This window comes from Strix aluco, chromosome 2 (assembly GCF_031877795.1).
Source record: "Strix aluco isolate bStrAlu1 chromosome 2, bStrAlu1.hap1, whole genome shotgun sequence".
NCBI classification, from domain to species: Eukaryota; Metazoa; Chordata; class Aves; order Strigiformes; family Strigidae; genus Strix; species Strix aluco.
This window is the reverse complement of record NC_133932.1, coordinates 585,235-607,194: the sequence shown is the minus strand read 5'-3', so window position 1 is coordinate 607,194 and position 21,960 is coordinate 585,235. Positions and strand designations below refer to the sequence as shown.

The 21,960-nt window shown below is 40.4% G+C and overlaps 1 protein-coding gene across 3 annotated transcripts in view; it reads right to left on the bottom strand.

Moving 5' to 3' along the window:
* Positions 1-16: 16 nt before the first annotated feature.
* Positions 17-21,960, bottom strand: part of CMSS1 (cms1 ribosomal small subunit homolog) — a 248,172-nt gene continuing 226,228 nt past the window's right edge. For 2 of the 3 annotated variants that reach the window (XM_074807410.1, XM_074807419.1), the window contains exons 3-11: positions 18,268-18,368; positions 13,428-13,499; positions 10,291-10,420; positions 9,002-9,061; positions 8,196-8,298; positions 6,686-6,746; positions 5,704-5,821; positions 4,053-4,141; positions 17-716 (exon numbers count right to left, since the gene is read on the bottom strand). In XM_074807410.1, coding sequence (XP_074663511.1) covers positions 633-716; positions 4,053-4,141; positions 5,704-5,821; positions 6,686-6,746; positions 8,196-8,298; positions 9,002-9,061; positions 10,291-10,420; positions 13,428-13,499; positions 18,268-18,368 — 818 coding nt within the window. In that variant the 3' untranslated portion in view covers positions 17-632. The remainder of the gene's footprint in view (positions 717-4,052; positions 4,142-5,703; positions 5,822-6,685; positions 6,747-8,195; positions 8,299-9,001; positions 9,062-10,290; positions 10,421-13,427; positions 13,500-18,267; positions 18,369-21,960) is intronic. The other variant, XM_074807401.1, reaches the window with a different exon arrangement.

Here is a 21,960-nt window from a genome sequence, read left to right as displayed (position 1 = left end):
CACAATGACAGAAGAATCACCCAGAGACCATCTCCTTTTAATTTAAATGGACAAACAGAAGAATATTTTTTGCACACTTCAACAGTTTAACCAAAATAAAGTCTCAATACAACATACAGATAATTTATCATGTAATAGCAAAAAATAGCATTTGGCCAGCTCTAGATAGGTAAAAAATACTTTTTTGACAAATTACTGAAATTCATACAACTTTTTCAAAGACCCTTGAGGGCAAGAACTAATTACCACTCTGGTGAGAGAAGTAAATGTCTCCTTTGAGACAGCAGAGGGAGATAACAGAAAATTAACTTGTACAAAGACTTTCACACACAAGTTTGCTCATCTTCAAAGTCTTAAAAGTGATACGTAGTAGTAAATCTAGCAGGTGAATGCAATGTAACTAATTTCAGGATCACACTGTTCCTGCAACAAAAATCATACTAAAACTACAAACAAAACTTCTGGTTTGTAATTAAAAGAAAAAGAAACTCAGAAAAAGTTGCAATGTGCATTCTTTCTGTATTGACAGACCTCCGGGAAGTCAAAATTCTTGATTCCATCACCCATTTGCCAATTGTAGACAGGATAATAGTAAAACGTAGCTGCAAATGACTTCCTTGTTGGTAAAACCATTAAAAGAGTCCCAGTTTCACAGACCCCTCTCTGCACAGCTTTATAATACTCATCTCCAGTAGGTCAATTGTTTCTTTCTTTATCTGAAGAAAACAAAAATAAAATAAAGTATCAAAAGTTACTGATAATGCTTTGGCTAAATACCATTATTTATTTACTCGGACACCTCACTATAGAACTAGAAATTAAAGATGTTCCCATACAAGGTCCTGAGCTCTAGAATGTTTCCATTTTGTACAATACCTAGCATTTGCTCTGCAATCCTGAAGTACAACTACAGCTCATGAAGTCCCATCTAAGATGGCTACAGAAAAGCTGTCCTTGGTACGGAGCTGATAAAACATGCCACAGCAAGAGGTTCATCCTGGGCTGCAAAATCCCCGTGTGACTTTCCAGAGTATCAACCTCTATCACATAGTACAAGGGCAGTGCTGCACTGCAAGGGCCACCACGCTGCCTGTGTCGGAGACAGCTGAATGGAAGTGAGCATGAAGGTCAGGTCTATGTGCTGCATGTACTTTGGTTTATAACACAGGTATGGCTGTAATTTATTGCTTATCTACAGATAAAAGACAAACGTATTCGAGAGTAAATATTGACTGCATATTTCAGCAGGAACACAAGATTCTCTGTCATCGTGGTTAGTCCAGAGTCTCCTTATAGCTCCCTCTTCCCACTTACAAATAACTTATTTGCGAATTTTCTCTCAGGATTATATCCTTCTGTGCCTCCACTTTCCACAGGAATAAATTATATGAGAAAGCCTGATTCTATTCCACACTGCATGTGCTACATGAGGGTGAAAACAGTTGTCTTTTCATGACAAGTCCATTTCTTACAAACCTCTTTACTTTCATGAAGCTGAAACTTAAATGTTCCATATTTTCAAACTTACTCAAGGCTCAGTGTTTTTATTGTTTGCAGGCAATACAATATTGTTTTTTGTTGAAAAAACTCCATTTGAATCTTATGAACAAGTAATCTGAGGAGTTGAGACAGCTCTGTATTGCCATCAACCTCTATACACAAAGCTTTCAAAGCAGGGAGCTTGTCCTTTGGTCAGATCAGAAAGCATACGATCAATTTTCATTTAAACCTTTATGTTTTAACATAACTCCAGTGTGCCAAGACAGAGTCTGATAAACTCATTCACCCCTCCTCTGGTTTCTTTGTAAGTTTTCTTTTTACTTCCTTCTTTCCATTGTTTGGGATGAATGAAGTGGGAGGCACAGAAACAGAGGAAAAAAAATCCAACAGCATTAACTACTGAAATGAGAGCAGTGGATCAGGGCACCATCCATTACGTGGATATGATGGGATACAGGACTGTCATGTGGGAAGATTTAATGTGTTTTTAATTCATATATTTATCAGAATATACTCCTGGGTACATGTTCTCCACTGAACATCAGGTGAATACAATAACAGCAAGAAGAACGGACATGTGCTTCCAGGTGTTCTTGCTTTCTGGTGTAATTACAGTGAAACTTAGCAATGCAGCACCTTAAATACGTGAAGGAATTATTGACAATTAAGGTTTGCACTGAAAATAGGTCAGTATGCCTCGTTTTTATTTTTAAGGGTAAAATTTTGCCTCCACAACTAATACAGGATGAAAGAAATTAGTAAACCGAACTGCCAATTCTCTAAATTACTTTTTTTGTACTACAATTCCTCTGTTCTTTGAGAAAACTTAGCATTATTCATAGCGTGTGTTTGACAATTTTTATACAAGTAGAAGAGTAAGATCCTCTGCTCACTAAGACTGTATTCCGTATTTCAAGTCTGCAAGTTGCCAAAACATCCCACTGGTTTCTCCTGTGTTAAGATGCCTTATCTCCAAAACATTATTTGGGTATTTCTTATTGCTGACATTCCTTATAAATTCAGGAATCTGCCCGATGTCTGCAGCAGGACAAATAGCTGCAAGATGCTCCACTTACTTAGCTCAAGATGTCAAAAACCTTTCTGTGTGTTGTGTTACCTGTGTCAAGGGCAGGTTTGAAGACTTTTTAGAAATCACATTCACTATCCTGTAATCAGACATAAATATCTATTCCTTATGCTAACACTATGCATGAAGGTGCAGCATTCCCACTTACTTGGTTTTAACTTAAACTAAGCCTTAACATTTTGATGTTGATAGCCTTAAGATTTTGCGTTAATAAAATACATCTGGAATCACAATTTTTGGCCTATATTCCTAGACAGACATGCAGAAATGCAATGAGCTGAAAGGGATAGTTCAGGTTTGCAATCACCCAGAATCAAATATTAGCAACATAATCTTCAGTTGAGGTGGATCACCTATAGTCTACTGTCTGTATATTTACTTCAGTTGACCTAAAAAATCCATCCCATTGCAACCAGCACTTTTTGTACCACTATGTCTGTGAATTTGAGTTCTCTGCTCTTTAAAAAACTTGCAGATAAGTACAAGCACCATAGAAAAAAGCCTTATATGTATTTACCACAAGAGGGAGTCTCCTTGCCTCAAAAAGCAAAGCTTTTTTTGGTACTTCACTTCTGCAGGGTATGTTTTTTGCGGGGCACTTGATCCGAGATCATTAGGAACACGTATCTTTGTGTATGTGGGACTGTAAAATACAGCACATTCAAATACACAGACGAGGGCAGAGAAGGATTAATGACTGGTAATTTGTTTCACTCCTGAAACAACTTAATGTCCACATAGAAAAAAAGTACTTTTTCCCTGGAGATTCTGCATATTGGCCTGCTCTAAATGTGCAAAAACACCGGAGACACTGCAGGAAATTGGGAGTTTTCTAACAATGACTGATGGAGGAATCTGCCTCTTTCACTCTCTGGCTAGATACCAGCTGATGCCCCACAGCATATGGCAAACATGCCTTGTCACAGCAATAAATGTAAAACCTGGATTGCAGAATTGAAAAGAATGGGGAATTATCTTAAAAGGAGTCTGCAAATGATGGATGGCTCTACATAGTTTGTACTCTACCTCTTGCCAAACAAACAAAAAAAAAAAGACAACTGTCTGTAGATTTATTCACAAGAAGTTATCTTACTCTCAGATGGAGACAAATAAATGCTTCTCCAAGTTTTATTTAGTTTTTGAGAAAACTTTTGCACAAAGTCCTCTTGCTGAGAAAACTTCCTGGGAACAGGTAGAACAACCATCTAGAATTAACAGGAGAAATTCACAGCACAACCATAGAAGTCACAGCTGTGACTCGCAACAAAAAAGAAAAAAGTCTTTCTCAGGAGGTAATTTTGAGACCTAAGAATACGGACTTACCAGTCAAATGTTGACTTCTTTGTGTTTCTAGACCACTGAAGTCAGCTTTACAGAAAGAAAAACTTACTGACCAAGATCTGGGCACCAGAATCAAAAGCAATGAATACACAGAATATAATATATACAGGTGCTTGTACAATACCTCAGGGATATCCATCATTCTCCTTAGTTTCTGATCTCTCCAGTTCCAATCCAGAATCATATATTTTGTGGAGTTCAAGAACAGGCCATCTACAAAGGCAACATACATTTTAATACGAAGATAATATGACATGTGCTTATCAAAATGATTTTTGGCTTTTACATCCTTTGCTGTCTGTTTCCAAGGAAACTAACCTTTGAACACTTAAGTACTACATTTGCTGGTTGGAAAACTAATGCACTGACACTGCAAACTCCCTTAACCACATAATCCCATGCCTTTTTGGAAGATAAACACAAAAGCAGAGCAACTACTGTTGCCAGGCTTGTCAAGAGCTAACACTCTGCCAGAAAATAATTCCTCAAGCTTCCTCTTGATGAAACCGCAGGAGTTGAATTTCCACAGCTGATGAGGAGCTGGTAGGTTACAAGGACCCTAGCCTGAAAACTCCTGTTAACAGGAACTGACAGTGTTTAGCAATTTACAGGACTGGGTGCTATGCGGATGTGGGTCAGGTCAGTGGTGCTGCTGAAGCATTCCTTTATCTTCCAAATAAATAGTGGTGAAAGAAGAAAAATGTCTTTTCTGAACTGGCCCTCCAGCTGTTCCCCTATTTTTCCCTGGTCTTCTACACGATGCCCACAATTTTTTGTATCAGGTTTGACTCCTCTCCATTCTCTAGTGACCTGCCACTGCAACACTAAGGTGTCAAAAAAGGACTAGACCTTAGGATAAGATAATACACCTTGTGTGCCTGCCATCAGCTGCCTCCACCTAGCATGGCAATGTGCTGACACGCTGAGCAGTAACGATTTAATGTTGGTGCAGGGCACAGCATCAACAAAATGATGCTACTCCTGTACCCTTTTGGAAGGAGTGGAAGAGTCTTGACCCACAGCCAGTCCCTGTCCAAGAAACCATAATCAGAGCATGGCAGTGTTTAGAAAGAGGAACAGAAAGAATCACCTTATCATCTTGTCATTTTGTTGTTTGTTTTTCTTTGTGTACATAATGTCTATTGAGTAAGTAAAAGTACTCAAAATTTGGTATGAGAAAAGGAGATTTATATAGAATAATTAATTTTATTACAGGCAAATCAGAAATAAAATCTAATCGGCAAACAGATCTTTCATCCGCCCCTCACAAAAGTTTACATTGAGCTCAGAGTGACATATGATACGATGACTTCTGCCATTATTTCCTTTTGATTTACTTGCAGTGTTTGGTTTCCTGGAGCTTTAAACGTTACAGTATTCCTGCCAAAAGAGGAAGTCCCCCACCTCTGCCTGCTCATTACCTGATTTTGTGTGCACCCTGGTTTTGTTTTAATTGGGATCAGTTCTAATTGGGATCAGTTCACTGGGCTGCCAAACAGACTCCTGGGCTAGCACTAGAAGCAGGAAGGGGGAATAAGCAGGCACTGACTGGGGGATGGAAGGGGAAGTATTACTTTGTCTTTCTCTGGTAATCCTGATTTATGCCAGCTTAAAGTGATCATAAAATCAACTACTAGAATCTGGACCTCATTTTGAATGGCAAAGTGGAGAAACAGCACTGTACAGTTCAGTACCCAAATCCACAGATTCATGTCAATCTAAGCACTTCAAAACCAACTGAAGTCTTGCTTCTCAGGAGACCAAGTATAACTTACCTAAGGAGAAAACCCGCCTTGTTCTCCTACCTTGCTCCACTAGTGCTTTTACTCTCCCAGGAGTTCCAACCCCAATGTGGAACACACCTTTCTCCAACATATTCATCTGTTCTTTTATCTAATTTGAAGACAGAAAGACAAACGATAGTAAAACCACAATTGTTTTAAAATTTCTTCTGAAAGAGCTGGAAATAAATTCATCTCATAGTATCTCCTTCTAGAATACCATCAAATAACAAATGCTATTCATCTTTCAAACTGTCAAACTGATATATCTGGGAGAAAGTTTAAGAAATATAACAGCCAGCTGGGCATCACACTTCTCTAGAAGTTCAGTCATTTTCAACTTCAAAAATCTGCTATTGCACCGACTATTTTCGGAGGTGAGAACAGTATGCTTCCTTCAGCATTTAAACAAATTCTCTGGAAATATCTGGAAAATGGACAAAGTTGAATTAGCTCTAAACTGCTTCAAGATGAAGACACTGGAAAAGGGTGAAATAAAGCAAGTGGCATTTGTGTGTTCAACAGCATTTATATCAAAGGCCAAATGTCCACTCATTACTTCCAAGATGCCCATAATCTGTGCTCTCCAACAGGTACGGATATTGGGCATCCAACTGGCAGAATGCAAATGTGGGTGCTGGTACAGCTTGCTTCTACAAACCTGTGTGTGTAAGCCTTCTATTTAAAGAGGCAAAAGCCATCTGAGTGAGCACCTCAGAGGAATGGGGAACATCTTTAAAACAGCACGTGCATAAGCATCTACATTCTGCATAGGATTGCAGCAGAGCTATTGGAGATGGTGTCTGGCTAGATTCCTCAAACTGCAACACTGGGTTACCAGAGGAAGCATTACCTAAAGGAACATTATATGAACACTATATGACAGACACTACTGCTAAATGGTTTAAAAACAAAATGGTACAACGCTAGTTAGTTGTTTAGTTGTTCTATAAAAATTCCCTTGCTGCTCTCTTACCTTTATGTGCTTTGCAAACAACTTGAGAACTCTGCAGTCTCCTTTAAATGCTGTCATTGACCTAGCAAGAAAAAAAATGGAAAAGGAAATGCAAGCATCAGGGCTGGGATTAAGACCACACAGCAGGAAAACAAAACTAACTGGCATTTCTCAATACGCTTGAGACACAGTTCCCCGGTGACCCCTGCTCATACTTTGAACATTTTGTACATTCTTGTTTGCTACTTGATCAACAGGGATCAACAACTGGACACACAGAAAGAAGATATCAGTAGGGGGCAATACTGTTTAGATAGCTTTTACGATAATATTTAATAATTATGGTCTGTGCTTTCACAGCTAACTTAGTTCAAAACTAATTGCCAAATTCTAACTCAAAAATCCCTCAGTGACTGAGATACAGACATGTATGAACACGTGTGTGTGTGCACAAAATGAAAGATCTGTGTATGGACCAATCTACAGCTTACAGAGCCTTCCTGAGGCGTGGCTGCTGGGAAAAGGTAGGCTGCCACAGCCTTTACTGCAGAGATGGCCCAAATTCCAGTTCACCAAAACACATTTGCTGGAAAGCCTGACTTGTTTTTCTGACACGCCATTTTGGCACACAGTAACAACTCCATGTTCTGTATTAATCAAGCAGGAGACAACACTTTCAGTATTTACTGAACGTCATTTAAGGCAGTGTTCTCTGCATGTTTTTTGCAGCGTGCCAAATTTTCAGTTTTCTCTTGAGCAAAGCTAAAGGTTTATATACGAGTGTACATATAAACCCCCTAAGTCTCAGATGGTAATACCAGCATGGAGGGGCTAAGCACTACTGACACATCTGCTGTATCTATGCTTCCACTTCAGGCACGTGGTCAAACTTCCCAACTCTCCACCTCATGTCGTACTGACAGATATTCACAGGAAATGGGGACAAGACACAAAAGACAACCATGAAATTTGTGAGGTTCACGTTAATTCATCAAAGTCATCAAGACTTCTAGAATGAGAAGGGGGAGGATAGAGAAGAGAAAAAAAAAAAGGACAGAGAACACTGAAAACCATCATCTCTGCAGAGCAGTTCTGCCAGCCTGAGCCAGCTGAGAACACGGACACAGACCTGGAGGCACCCAGGCCAGATGCACCTCAGGCCCTGGAACACCACATCCTCATTGCCTTTGGTGCAAAGTCACGATTTCTAGTGGTGGATCATGATGTTTCATGGGTTTACTCTGCTCCCAAGTATAACATGTTTCATGTTTCCCCGAAATTGGTTACACTTTATTTTTGGTTTTCAACAAAAATAGCACTTCCATGCAACTGAAGTACTAAGTGTTACTTCAGTCTAAAACCAAGCACCACACTCCCACAGTTTAAAGAAGCAAGGGATATTGCATCAGTTTGAGTCAATGAATTTGTTGGCTAGCAGAGGAGTGTCCCAGTTTTGCCTTTATGTCTGTGGTTCCAAGACAAAACCTCTGACTGACTGCCAACCTCAGTATAACATTTGCTATCAACATACTTGATAAGTTCCAAGGAACGAAGGGCAGAACTGCAGATAACCAGCATGACCACTGACTTCTTCTCCCTGTGGTTTTTACGGAGTTTTGCCCACTTCGGACAGACTGCAATGAGAAAGCCAGTGTACACACACAGAGAAAGTGCTACACACCACAAGTTTAAATTACAAGAGTACATGATGAATGGTAGCCAGCAGCAAGAACACACACGCTGACTCCTATGAGGTCTGGATCTCTGGCAACACTTTGACATTTAGTCATGGTTGAGAAATTGGAAACTAAAATGCCCAAAATAAATAAAATACAGAAATATCACACAACTGAAAAAATCAGATAAGCATTAAAAATCAAGAGTTTGTAAGGTGACAAACCCATTGTCTTCATCTGCCACATATGGCAATTTGTATCAGAGAAAACCAATTGAAAAGAAGCATTTACCAGACCAGAAGTTCTATATAAATGTACAAGAGAATAAAAATTCTATTGGTTCACATCAGCAGACAGCTGCAGGATTTTTACTGTAAGATAATACATACACCTACTTATGAAGCCACAATAAATTACTGACAAATAATCCCTAGCAATTAAAAGAAACCCTAGGACATTTTGATACCAAAAAAGTGATAGAGTAAAAATGAGCCAGAAAAACAAGACCTGTCATGAAAAAAAGAAAAAGAAAAAAGTCTTGAAGTTATTAATATTTCATAATTTAAAATACTTGGAGGTACAGATAAACACTGCAATAATATTGCATTAACAATGTTTTTCATACAACATTCATCTCATCCAGACCAACATTTTAACTCACTTTCCTTCAGGTATGAAGAAAAACTGTGGGTGAGATCATTGGCTGGCAAAAAACAGGAATCTGAAAACATAAAGAAGCAAGTATTTTTGTTGATGTATTTTTAACAGCAAAAGGAGCATATCTGTTTGCAGCATAACCTCTAGTTATATTGATGAAATCACATCTGTGTTAAAATCCATCATCGATAAATCACCATTTGTGAAACAAAAATTAATGTACACCTCGTGCAAGAAGCTTTATATTGGACACATTAATGAAAAGTGTCATCTCTCAACGCAACTGCAATTCCTTCCTTCTCTCCCACCATGAAGCCCTGAATACAGGGTTGCACAGGTGTGATCAGGCGCTTTAAAAAAAGTTTTCACATGTCTTTGGCACAATCAATCAAAAGTCTTACCCAGAAGCCTTACATCAACCTGCCAGACTGTTCCTCCAACCACCGCTGCTGGGGTACGTCTGTAGATCGCCCACACAATTCATACTGTGTAAATGCAAGAACCTACCAATAATCTGCCTGTCAGGAGGTGCCCTCCCATACCGTGGTAACCCACCTAACTGTATCGACCCAAACGGCAATACCCACACTGCATTTTAATGCCTTTCCAGGCCATTTGCTCTTCATGAGCAATACCAACAAATAATGGGCAGTGCCTGTAAAATGACAGTGCCTCTATCTGCAGAGTAAGGGGCAGAGAAGGTCAATGTTGCCTTCATCTCTAATGCAACCACCAACTGACAGAAGCTAACCCTGCCTTGTCCTGCTTTGATTTTTCTATCACTGGCTTTTAACTGGAGACAGAATACGGGAAACAAGAGGGTCCTCGTCATGGTTGAAACTTGGCCGCTTTACACTTAGACCAAAACTGCCACCTCATTTCATGCCACTCCCTGAAAAACCATTGCATTCAACATCTTGAACACAGTATTAGTGACTCAGATAATCCCCAAAACAAAATACATTTTCACTCTCTCCATTAGCATCCTGGAATCTATTACTATGAATAATATAATTTCTATTAGAAAAGTAAGGTCCTGAAATTAAAACTTTACAATAAAAGGCCACATTTAAACAATGTTTCTTTTCATTTCCATAACTGCAAGAAACCTCACATTTATTTCAAAGAAACATCTCTATTTAAACAGCAAATTAATATACAGTATAAGAAAATATTTCCATAAAAAAGTACAAATCAAGACCTGTCCCCAAAATCCTCTTTCTTCTGCAGAAAAATACCTCAACAGTATAATGAAGAAAACATTATTTATCTGTTAAATACAGGATGAGTTACCTGACAGCTTTAATTCCTCTATTTCAATCACTGAACGGTTTTCACCAAAATGTTGACTAAGCAGGTTTTGTAGATCTGCAGGGACACCAGGTTTTGGAGCAGATTTTTCCAGAATATCAGAAATTTTCTTCTAAAAAAAACCAAGTAAAATGGGTAAGTATGGCATTTCTGTAATTACTGCTCTTTGGCTAGCTAACAACACTGTAAATAAATGTTCCTCCATAACTTTATACAGTTATATTGGCTTAATTGCAGCTTAATTAGAAAAAAAACACAATGGGACAAGATTCCCTTCATCTTCAGTGGGAATGCAGACTTCAGATGCAAGTTCATATACTTTGATGAGATGGTCTGGGAGCCTGAAGTCAAAAAATCTTGTGCACTCACCTGAAATGCTGCCATAACAAAAACATAACAGAAAGCTGGTTTTGTGAGTTTTGCTAGTGTTACACTTAAGTATCAGTTTAAAAATTCAGGCTTTTTTCATAATTTGTTTTAATTTCTTATTCTTAAAGCATAACAACAAGAATCAAGAGGTAATATGAGTCTTGGTTATACTTTGATTAAAACAGGGTAAGTATCTATTTTGGAAGAAAAGATGGTTAGCTACATTCACAGAATACCATGCAAGTGTGAAGAAAAATGGGTTAAAAGCTCACAAAACCAGAAGTCAAGCAGAAAGAGTTCAGCAGCTGCTTTGTTCTTCCAAAACGTATAATTTTTAGAGCCTGGACATGAGTTCATAATGACTGTGTTTTACACCTCAGGAATGTTAGCAAATAACAGGTCTGAATTTTCACTGAGTGAAAGTGTTGCTGTGTTTTTCCCCATAATTACGTGGATCATGGGGATAGAATAGCCTAGGGTTCCCGTTATCGGAATGATCTGCCAGCATTTAAGAAAACAGCAGATCTTCAAGGATTGAGGCAGCCTGGAGAGAATGGCAAGAATGTGAAGCCTCTTGTTCTCACTGAGAAGTGATTAATTGGTGAAAGACCAGCCCAAGGTTTCTCAGCGGTGTAAGCTAAACTGAACTTGCCATCATGAGGATGCACGGCAGCACGAGCCTACAAGTGAAAAGGAGCAGGACAGTGTGCTTAGGATGGAGCAGTAGGGTACATATCTGTGAGGCAAAGTGAGATTCCACAGAGAGATGAGGTGGGCCTGGAAACATTTTTGCAGCTTTGGAGAGGTGGTGGGTACCTTCAGAGCAAGTTTGGGAGGCTAAGGTCTGGGGCAGCAAAGATCAATGGAAATTCTGAAGAGAGCTATAGCAGGAATTTTAACATAGGGGACAGATCTTCTTCCATCCCTCTCTCCCTCACTTCACCCCAGCACCCACTCCCTCCTCCTCTTCCATTCCCCACCACTCCATCTCCCCCTCTTGCCCAATACATCCCAAATACTCCCGTAATGTCAGCGTAAGGAGCAGGAGGCTGAACAGGGAAGAGCCATATGGGGGCTGCTGAAGCCACTCCATCCCCCAGCGAAGGCAAAGCAGGCAACTGCCTCTCCCCGCCACCTGCCACTTTGGCCACTGCCTCTTTCACCTCTGCTAAAAGCCAGCTGTGTGTCTGCGAGACCCTGACTGAATCTCTGACAGTGTGATACATGGAGACGAAGTGCTTATGCTTTCCTTTCAGTCTGCCCATGGCCTGGTACAGAGCCCTCTGCAGACCCTGGCAGACTTTCCGCGGATGTCTGGCTGTGTGGCAGGTTTTTGCAGCGCCTGAACCAGCAGCATTCCTTCCCAAGATTCACCTTCCGTTGGCACCCTTGTATTTTTCTGCCATGCACCAGCTGTCTGCCCGGAGAACGACCAGAGGCCATCTGCAGCACACACAGCCTTTGCGTGAGGCCCACAGCCGAACCTCTTGGTTGATCTTCCTAACAACCACAGATACTCTTCTCCAGCCCCATCCCCACAACCTGCCTCTTACGTGACCACGTTTGGGAACCTCTGGTTTAGCAGCAGCAAGACAGAACTATCAGGCTCATTTTACTTGGTAATTCAGCGTAAGGCGCTGTTCCATGGGACCATTACATCGTTCATTGGGCCACTTGGTTGCTTCAGGAAAATTATGGCACTCTGGAGAGGAGAAGCCTGATAGTAACAAGGAATTCCATAAGAGCAAGAGCAAGGACACCTGAGCAAACTCTCTTCCTTCAAGGAGAGCTGTGGGGAAACGTTCCTCATGCAGGAAGTTTTATTATTTTTCTTCCAATTCATTCCAGATGCTTAAAAGCAAAGGGTTCCCCCCAACCCCCTCTTCCTTATTTTTGGAGAGCACTTTGTTTGGAACCCATAGATCAACCTGATAAATATTTCCTGATGGATTTTTTGACAGGCTGTGTATGTCAATTTAGTGGCCCAGCTCCACTGAAAGCAGAGATGTAACTAAGCGCCTATTGTTTGCCTGAGAACAGGGTCTTTCTGTTCGGTCTGCTTCACCAACCTCTGTCGTGGGATGCTTTCGCTCTGGCAGCAGTGGAACAAGCACCGTCACTTCTGCCAGTGCTGCATTTAAAGCAAAATCCCACTCTTCCCTCTTCCCATTCCCTGGATGATTAAGAGGCCTGACATAATATAAAAAGGCCACCTCTCAGCCTTGTGAGGGAGCCAACTATTTACAGTCTGTCCCAAAAGACAGTTAACTTGCCTGGTGCCATATAATTTCCATCTAGACTGCAGAGTGTATTTGTTGTTGAGGGTGAGGATGGATCATGGCCAGAAGGACAATACAGAGTATTTATTTATATACTTATGCTATGAGAAGAAGAGTGAACAAGGACAGTTTTTGGCTTGAAAGATGTAACAGCAGCTGGAGCCTGACCACACTGCTGACATGAGCCAGATTCTGCAGCAACTGAAATTCCACCTTTCTCTGGTGTCCAACACTTGCAAGTGGGGTGTAGACATATACAACCCTTGAGTGGAGGACAGACACAATGCCACAGTTCAGGCTGGGAATGGGTATTCTGAGTGAAGTCAAAAAAGTAGGAATTTCTATTCTTCTCTAAAAGAAGCTGCAACTTTACGACCATACTACTTCTCACTGTCACAGGGCTGTCCCAATTCTGAATCCTGTACTCACATGCGCCCGCTGCCCAGTCCCCAGTCTCTAGGACATTCATACCTTCTTCCTCCTCTTTGTCTTTACAGTGCTCTCTTGTTTTTCTTCAGGCTGACTTAGAAAACACTCTGTAGGCTGCAAAGCACATATTTAAAAAGAAAAAAAAAAAGAAAAAAAATATTTAACATCAGATATCTGATCACTGGGGCTGGGGGTGTGGGGAAAGTCACCAAAGGGAGGTAAGAGGGGATATAGAAAGTATAATGCTGGGTTAGGGAAAAACAAACAAAGCCAAGCTTCCACACCTGTAGAAGGGATCAAATTCTTACAGTTACATATATCTGGAGTAATTTTGGAATTGAGATCTATGTTATTGTAACCAAGAGGTGAATAAAAGAACAGAAAGTTGAAACATGCAGGTTGTAGTCACAATTCAATAGAATGGGGAAAAGCAGGTTTTGATACATTAAAAAAAAATCAAGAGAAAAACATGACAAAACCTTTCACAAAGTTTATATTTTTAATCTCTATTATTGCGTGTGATTGTTTTTCAAATCTTTGCCAATAGTGCTCTAAAATAACCGGGTCTAAGGTGAGCAGCCAGACGTGAAAGATACCACGGAACTGCACGAGAATAATCGGAAACAACCATGCTCTGGATTTCCTTTTACATTTCTAATGCAAAATTTAGGAAAACATGTTTCAAATTTGTTCTGCCCCATTCTTGCTTTGTCTCCTCACAGCAGAGTCAAATACACACAAGAAAAATACATGGTACATTTCAGAATAATCTTCATCCAACACGTGTTGCTATCATTAACCCTCTTTGGTGACTGAGTGAGCAGGTTGAATTGGTCCATTTGTATCAGAGTCCCTGTTCACATAAGCCAGAGTTAGGATTTGTCCTTAGTCACCTAAAATTGTCTAAAACATACGAAGTGAGGCACAGGCTTTCCTTGTTTTAAGCACAGTAATCCTCTTTTCTTTTGCCTTCTTAGGGACTTCCACTTCATGGAAATGCAAATTAATCTACATAGACAGGCTTTAGAGCTAAATAAGTGACTTGATGAAGAGCAGTGGGAAAACAGGTTGAGATGCAGGAAAAATCTCCTTGATAGTAGGGTGCATTTGGCTGGAAAAATCTGCTCCTTTGAGAAAGTGCAGAGAAGTCTCATCACACGGATCATTACCAGCTCAGGAGCAGCAGATGCAGAGCTGCCTCCTGGGGAAGGCCTGGAAGAAAAGTACCAGCAGGAAAGGGAGCCCAGCCGACAGCCAGAGAAGCTGCTCCTCTGTTCCCTTGTGAGGGCAGCTTCCACAGGTCCACGAGGGCCCAAGGAAAGCTAACAGGAGTTCAGTGTATCTGAGTGCTCCTGAGCCCTCTGCACCCCGTACCCCCTTAACAGGAGGACACTTCATGACAACTGGTACTATATAACCCTACCCAGCACATTCGTGCCTTCCCAATCCTGCTCTCATGTCCTTATCAGAAGCATTTTGTGGAGTTTAATTGTTCATATTAAACGTACATTTCCCTATTTCTCCCCACTTCCCTGATTGATGTGGCTATAAAAAACTCGATCCCACCATGTTCAGTACAAACCAATGTCCTGTTGCTTGCTCCTGCAGTCTGTGCTATGATGCAACCACAGCCACTGCACTTCCAAAAGCAGAAGTACTGTACAGAGCGGCCCTGAAACTGGTTGAAGTTTGAAATGATACTTAGGAACTACCAGAGAAGATGTGGCTGGGGACTGGCTACAGCCAGCAAAGCACTCAACAACTAGGGCTGGAGTATAACGCAGCCTGGATCAATACCCACCCGTGAGAAGCTGTGACAGGGACTATATCTTGCCCCAACAAGAGAGATCTGTCCCTGTGATTTTCTCAGTATAAACAGATATTATCTTCACTAAAAATCAAGGGAATGACTGCGAGTAGAAACTCACTTCAACTAACAAAATTGTTCCAGGGTTAACATAAGCTTTTTGGTTTTATTTTTGTTTTGTTTCTGTTTAAAAAAATCTCTGTCCTGACTCTGATTCAAGTGCTTTTAAAACACCACCATACATTTCTCCATTCCTGTCCCTACCATTAGCATTCCCAGACGTTGAGACTGAAACAGAGCTACCCTTTGCCTTCAGCTCCTGCTCTACCCTTATGCATCCCAGCTGTCTACAGATATTCAAAGACCACTTGCCAGGTGTTTTAATCATAAATTCCATGTTCAACATCATATTCTATGCAGAGAACAAGCCTTGGGATTCATTTAGTCAAGGGATACTACCAAGCAATCAAAAAGCCAGAAAGAGGCCAACCTGAATGTCTTTCCTCCAGTAGAGTATGATGGTTCCCTATTCTAGAAAGTGTTACTGCTCTTTCAGCATACCAAAAAATGCCACTCATTCACCTCAGGCCCATTTCTCCCTTGATATACATTGTGAATTGTTTTTCATAAATCTGCAAAACACTCCCAACTGGTATCTGCATGAGAAAAGAATAAAAGCATGCCACAGAGCTGAAAAATTTTCTCTAAGAGAAACAAAATTTTCTTACTGATAACCCTTCTTTCAGGTGTTTAAAAGTATCACCAAATGCCATGGCTTCTTTTCTGAAAGCAGTATGCAACCCGTTCTTTCAACAGCAACAGTAGTACACAGCAGGCTTGTAGTCAAAGCTTGCTTCCTCAAAGCATATTAAGACTCAAAATTCTCTCCTTTACAGCAGCATATATGTATTTAGGCACAGTACACTATTAGCCCAGCAACAATAAGTCCACTTTATCCAGACATTAAAAATAATGCCATAAGAAAAAGAAAAACTTCATGGTGGTGAATGGCTGTAAACTTATATGTCTTTGATGAGCTCCAGTCTAAAATATTTAGGCATCTGATCTAGACTGAACTTCTGACCCTTATCAAATGTTAGCTGCATACCTACTCATGCAAGAGCTCTTTGCATGCCACCCTTAAGAAAAGGTCATTTGCATGTCTGTCTTACGCAAGACACAGAGCAGACAACCTACTGGTTTTTGACATGGCTCCCTTGTGCTCTGTGTTTTTATGCTATTTTTACATGGAAGTTCTTAAAATGCAGAAAACAGGAAATTTATGCCATTGATTTATGAACTAAAATGTCATAAATTCCTTGTTTGTTAATCATAGACAGAACATAAAATATTTCCTGTATTATATTTCTAACAAATTCTTTTTCTTTACATGTTGCCAAGTTACTGGAAATTCAAATGTAGAGTGAAAACATTCTGGCATCTGTGTGAAAGTTTACATTCTAGGTCAGCCATATACTCTGACTTCTGGAGTTTGTGACAAAATAAACACATCAATATGCCATTCAGACTGGATACAAGTTATTCATTTAATTGTAAGCCTGAGGACAGCCTGCAGACTAGAAACATAAATGTCCATAATTCTATTTGGTTGTCTTCTGACTGGCTTCAAGGTGCCTAGTTCACTGCAGAATAGCTTCCAGCCTGTGAATAAGGCAGGCATGAGTAAAATGAGTTATGTCATATGCACCAGAACTACAAAATACTAGCTTTCCACAAATACATCTGATTTTGCAAGTGTTTTGTTCTAAAAGCCATGCAATAACACAGCCACGACTTTGAGCTCCCGTAAAGCATTGTGTCGTGGAGTTTCATGGCTAAACATCAAATTATCCGATTCCAAAATGCAGACTGATATTCTTTATGTGACAGGAAGAGCTGTGGCAGGTGTTCTGCTAAAGCTGAGCAGTCCCAGTCCACCACGGCAGGATAACCTGTGTGGTTATCCTTTCTAATGTTCTCATAGAAAGAGCAAAGCAACTCCTCTAAATAAACTGTCTTAACTTAGTTCCAAAGGCTTAAGTGAAGATAATGGAGATAAAAAGTGTCTCCATAAGCATCCTCACCAAGTTGATCCTCAGGATCTGACCCCTGGTAGAGCATGTACAAAGGCAATAAAGCTTTCCCCTGTATTGCTTGGTTCTGTCTTTCCTAATCAAAACATGGAACCATTCAGATATTTGGCTCACTTCACCTCTGGTCTCCTTGGAAAGGCACCCAAAAGCGTAATAATTGGGACTGTGCTGTTTACACTTCTCTGTTATAAAAAAAGAGCAACCCTGCAAATGGTTTTCACTTGGGCAACTGCCTAGGCATCAGACAGTGAATTTACTATTGACCTAGGGGTCAAAATTAATATCCATAACCTCAAGGAGAGATAGCTTCTATGTAATTTTAGCTCTTTGACAGCCATTCAGTCGATTCTCCTTTATAGTATCAGGAAGGCAGAAGAAATTTACCTTCAAACAAGAGACTTATTAAAATCAACTGACCTCTAGATGACTCTTTTTTGCTCAAGTTGGGGTGATGCTGTCTGCCAAAGACCTTGCTGCCTTTTCCGTGGCATACTCCATGTAATGCTGAACAACACAGCTCCTGCTGGTCTTACAGGAAGCTTTTAGTAGTGAAAGGCTACGAAAACATCAATCCATGCAGACCTAAATTCTTCTTCACTTGGACCTTGCCCTGGGGACATGCTTGGGCAGAGATGCTGTACAACACATAAATATGGCTTTCAAGACCTCCTGTGTGCAGGGAAGGGGAAAAGATTATAGGGGAGGACACCTGGTAGCACCATCCAGGCTTTTATCACTAGACAGCCACTTTGTAGCAGACAGGCCTGGCATCTCAACTCACAAAACAAGAATGAAGTTGTTACTGAATGTACTGGAATGTGATAACTTCCAAATAAGGCCAAATAATTTAATAAAACAATATTATTACATGAACAGATGAAACAAAGAGTGAAGAAAACTGTCCCTTCACTCGACGAAAAGGGACTACATTTCCCTATGTGTTATCATCTCTGTGCTCTACACAATTGCTAAATTTACAAACCTGCTTTCTTTTCTTTGTCACAGCAGGTTTGGAATCTGAATCTTGATGTGTTGCTGTCCTGTTATCACTTGCTTTATCAATAGCTTCATCATCTGAAGGATCTAACAAGAAAAAAGAAGAGTTTTTGTTACCGTTTTTCAAATCCATCTCCTATCTTTTCATTCAAAAACAGGGATAAAAACTTCAGCTGAAAGGTTGTCACAATAATACAATCTCAAGATTAGCAATAAGTACAGCTGTAACAGAATTTTTTATCATTTTAGAACACTGGTATTCGAAATTTACTCTAAGAAAAGTCCCAGGTTTCACCTCCTCTTCACAGTATTAAATCTGGCAGGCAATATATTTATTTATCTTTCTGAAATGCTGCACAGCGGGTGCCAGCTGCAGCATCACAGGTAGAAATATCTAATATTTCGAAAATCTCCCTTGAATTAAACTAAGCAGTGAACAATGAAAGATGTTTTTGATAAACCACATCTCAAGTTGCATGACATCTCTCCGCTTTATTTCACAAGTAAAACATAATCTTGGATCTGTAGCACTGCATTCACTGTATATAATTACAGACCTATCTCATTGGACCCCAAACCAAGCAATAGCACTGGTACTGAAGACTAAGGGCACTATGGTCCATAGGACAACTGTAAAAATACATCTTTCTTGCTAAGTTTGCTGACACTTCTTTCAGAATAAGTCATCTCCTCCTACTAAAACATGCCTTGCAGATGAAGGAAGCAAAAAAATAAATCAAACCAAACACAAAAGTGCACACAAAAACCTCCCCAGCCTCCATCTAAAAGCTCCCAATGCCTTATTGACACAATTACCTAGAAGAAGAAAAATGACGAGAATGGTATAATGTCCTATTGCATAAAAATATATACAGACATTTCCTGCAACTACATTTTAATTTTGTGTCTCTTCAGTAATAATTAGGCAAAGGCACCATTCCCGAAGTTTACACAGAATGTCCACAAGACTTAAAAAAAAGCTTATGTTTTGAAAGAAAATTATTTATATTAAGATGTTTCTACTCATTCTCTTCTTCATCTATCTACAGAGATACCTTAGGGGAAAAGAACATCCACAGCAACAGTTCCCTCTAATAGTGCTATATTAGTCTTTAAGATGCTGTATTCAAACACAGAAGTTTCTGTTGGGGACTGAATTACTTCCCTGATCATTGCCAGAAGCATTATCATCCATCGAACTGAGTAATTAGAACTGAATAATTCAATTTCTGTATCTGGAATATTTCCACCCGACAGGTACTTAGTCATTGCTGCAATCTCCTGTATTCTGAAGTTGCAAATTCACAGCTTCAAAAGTTATTTATTTTGAATAAAGAGGAACGGTACAATTTCTTAAGCATCACCCCAAGTATGGACAATATAACTACATCTATGCAATCGCTAGCTGTGAGCAGAGTAAACTGATGGCCAGAGAACATGAGAGAGAGAGAGAAAATCAACTATATTTACTAGTTCTATGTTGAAATAGGTACTTATTGAAAAAAAGGTAAGTGAAAGGATATGTGAAAGATGTGTCAGAGAATTTAAGTGAAAGGTTAAGTAAAAGGATATGAAGGGGAAAGGGGGATCTTTATTCATCCACAGTGGCTTTTAAAATCCTAATGCAACAGAACAGGTAACAAAATGGGTAGGTATTTATGCCTGGAAGGATACCATCTTGTAACTTCCACTCCTTTTCCCAGTTTGAAAAGCTTGTGTAACAGTCAGCATCCTAAAGTTGGGTTGTGACAGCTGTTAAGAGTTCAAAAAAATTTGGGAAGTTGAAAGCTAGCAAGTGAAGAAAATCAGTGAATGTTTTAGCAGGTTGGATGTCATTTGTCATGAAATTTTACTTGATATAGATTAGCTTCTTGGCAAACCGCAAGAGCTTTAGAATCAGAGCAGCAACTAAGAAGAGAATTTGTTTTCTGGCCAGTACAACTAAGAGACTCCTGAGTGAAGGGGCTAAATAAACATGTTAATGAACTTCATTAAGACCAGAATGGATGCCATGGAAGAAATGGCAGCACTCATTTGCACCTCTACACAGAATGAAGACATATTCTGCCCAGTCCCCCAAGAAAAGCCCCACTTTCCAGGTCTACAGCAAACGCACCAATGTGTGCACCAAGTGGACACCGCAGCTCGGCTGGCCTGTTTGCTTTCCCCTCTGTGCAGGCACAGCCATCAAACCAGCAGCTGAACGGCCTGTGGCCACCCGAGTGCTAGATCCCACGTGGGATGTGTGGCTGGTGGCAGGGGAAGAGCGAGGATGTCACTCCTGGCAGCCCCTTACACAGGCTCACTGTAACGTTAAGCTGCCCCTTAAGCTGGTTCTATGTCAACCTCAGAAGACACTACGTGGCCGGCCATTCTGGGGTCTCTTCTCAAAGGACACGAGCAAGGGAGGTGACAAGTCTAAATCTCAAGCTTACTTGTATACTAGGAAATTTATGGCACTGACATCCATGAGTTGCCCTCATGAGCTGTTTTCCTTCTCTTCTGAGGGACAAACTGAGTCTGATTGACTCTTCTGAGCTGAGAAGAACGAGCAGCCAGCCCCAGGATGACTGGCATTTTTCCTAAAACATCACTGTTACTGTTCCAGGAGTGCTCATGAGACATCAGCTGAAGGTGAAAAGTTTTCTGGGAAAGTGTATTGGTCACCAGAAGTAAAAAGGAGAGAGTATTCCAAAGCCCACTTTTTTTTTTTTTTTTTAAACATCATCAATGGTGATATGGGTTTACTTCATTGTAAATTTATTAATGCACCAAAAAATACATCTAGTCCTGTACAACTTCACACATGGCAGCAGATGAACAGAGGAAGAGAGAAAGCTGAAGTTTTGGGAGACTAACATTATTTTCCTTATATTACAGCTCAAATATCTGTGACAATCTGCTGGGTTCTTCATTTCTGTCCTCCTGAGGGTGTCCGAGTGCTCCTGCACCATATGCCTGCCCCTGCACAGCAACAGCTCCTTCCCTGGCTTATTCCTCTCCGAGGGCACTGACCACTTATATCCCCCATCCACTTTGGAATCTCAGATGATACTTCATTAGAAGAAGTTGAGAAATTACATCATCCAGCATACTCCTGAAAGTTTAAAAGGTGTCTTGGTAGCTCACTGTTACCACTGTGCATTACCATGGGCTTGTTTCCCTCCATATCACCCCTTGGCAAATTTCTTGTGCCACATTTTGGTAGGGCAGCTTCTGTGTTTGGGAACCCATCACTGACTTTTGTCTCTTCTGCCCCGACTCCACAGATACAGAAGGAGTGACCAGCTTTTACACACACCAGCTCCACACTCCCGGGTTTCTGGACGCACTACACCCAAACAGGTTGTGGAGCAATGATATAAATGAAGTACATCAAAGAAATGAGAACTAATCACCTCTTTGTCCCTCTTGCTCACTGTGCTTAAGCCCCAAACGCCCATCCCAGAGTGTATCTGTGCATGTCTCACTGAATGGAATTGCTGAGCCAGGTCTTTCTCGGCATATTTACTTCACATTGGAAATAAATGAGAACTGCATAAAATAGATTCAGGGGAAGCTGCCTGTGATCTTTAAGCATTCCTTCTTAAATCCCACTTGGCATGCTCTGAAAGGCAAACAGGAGTCATCTAAGTTTTAAATAACCTCTTCTCTTTCTCATACTAAAAGACACACTGCT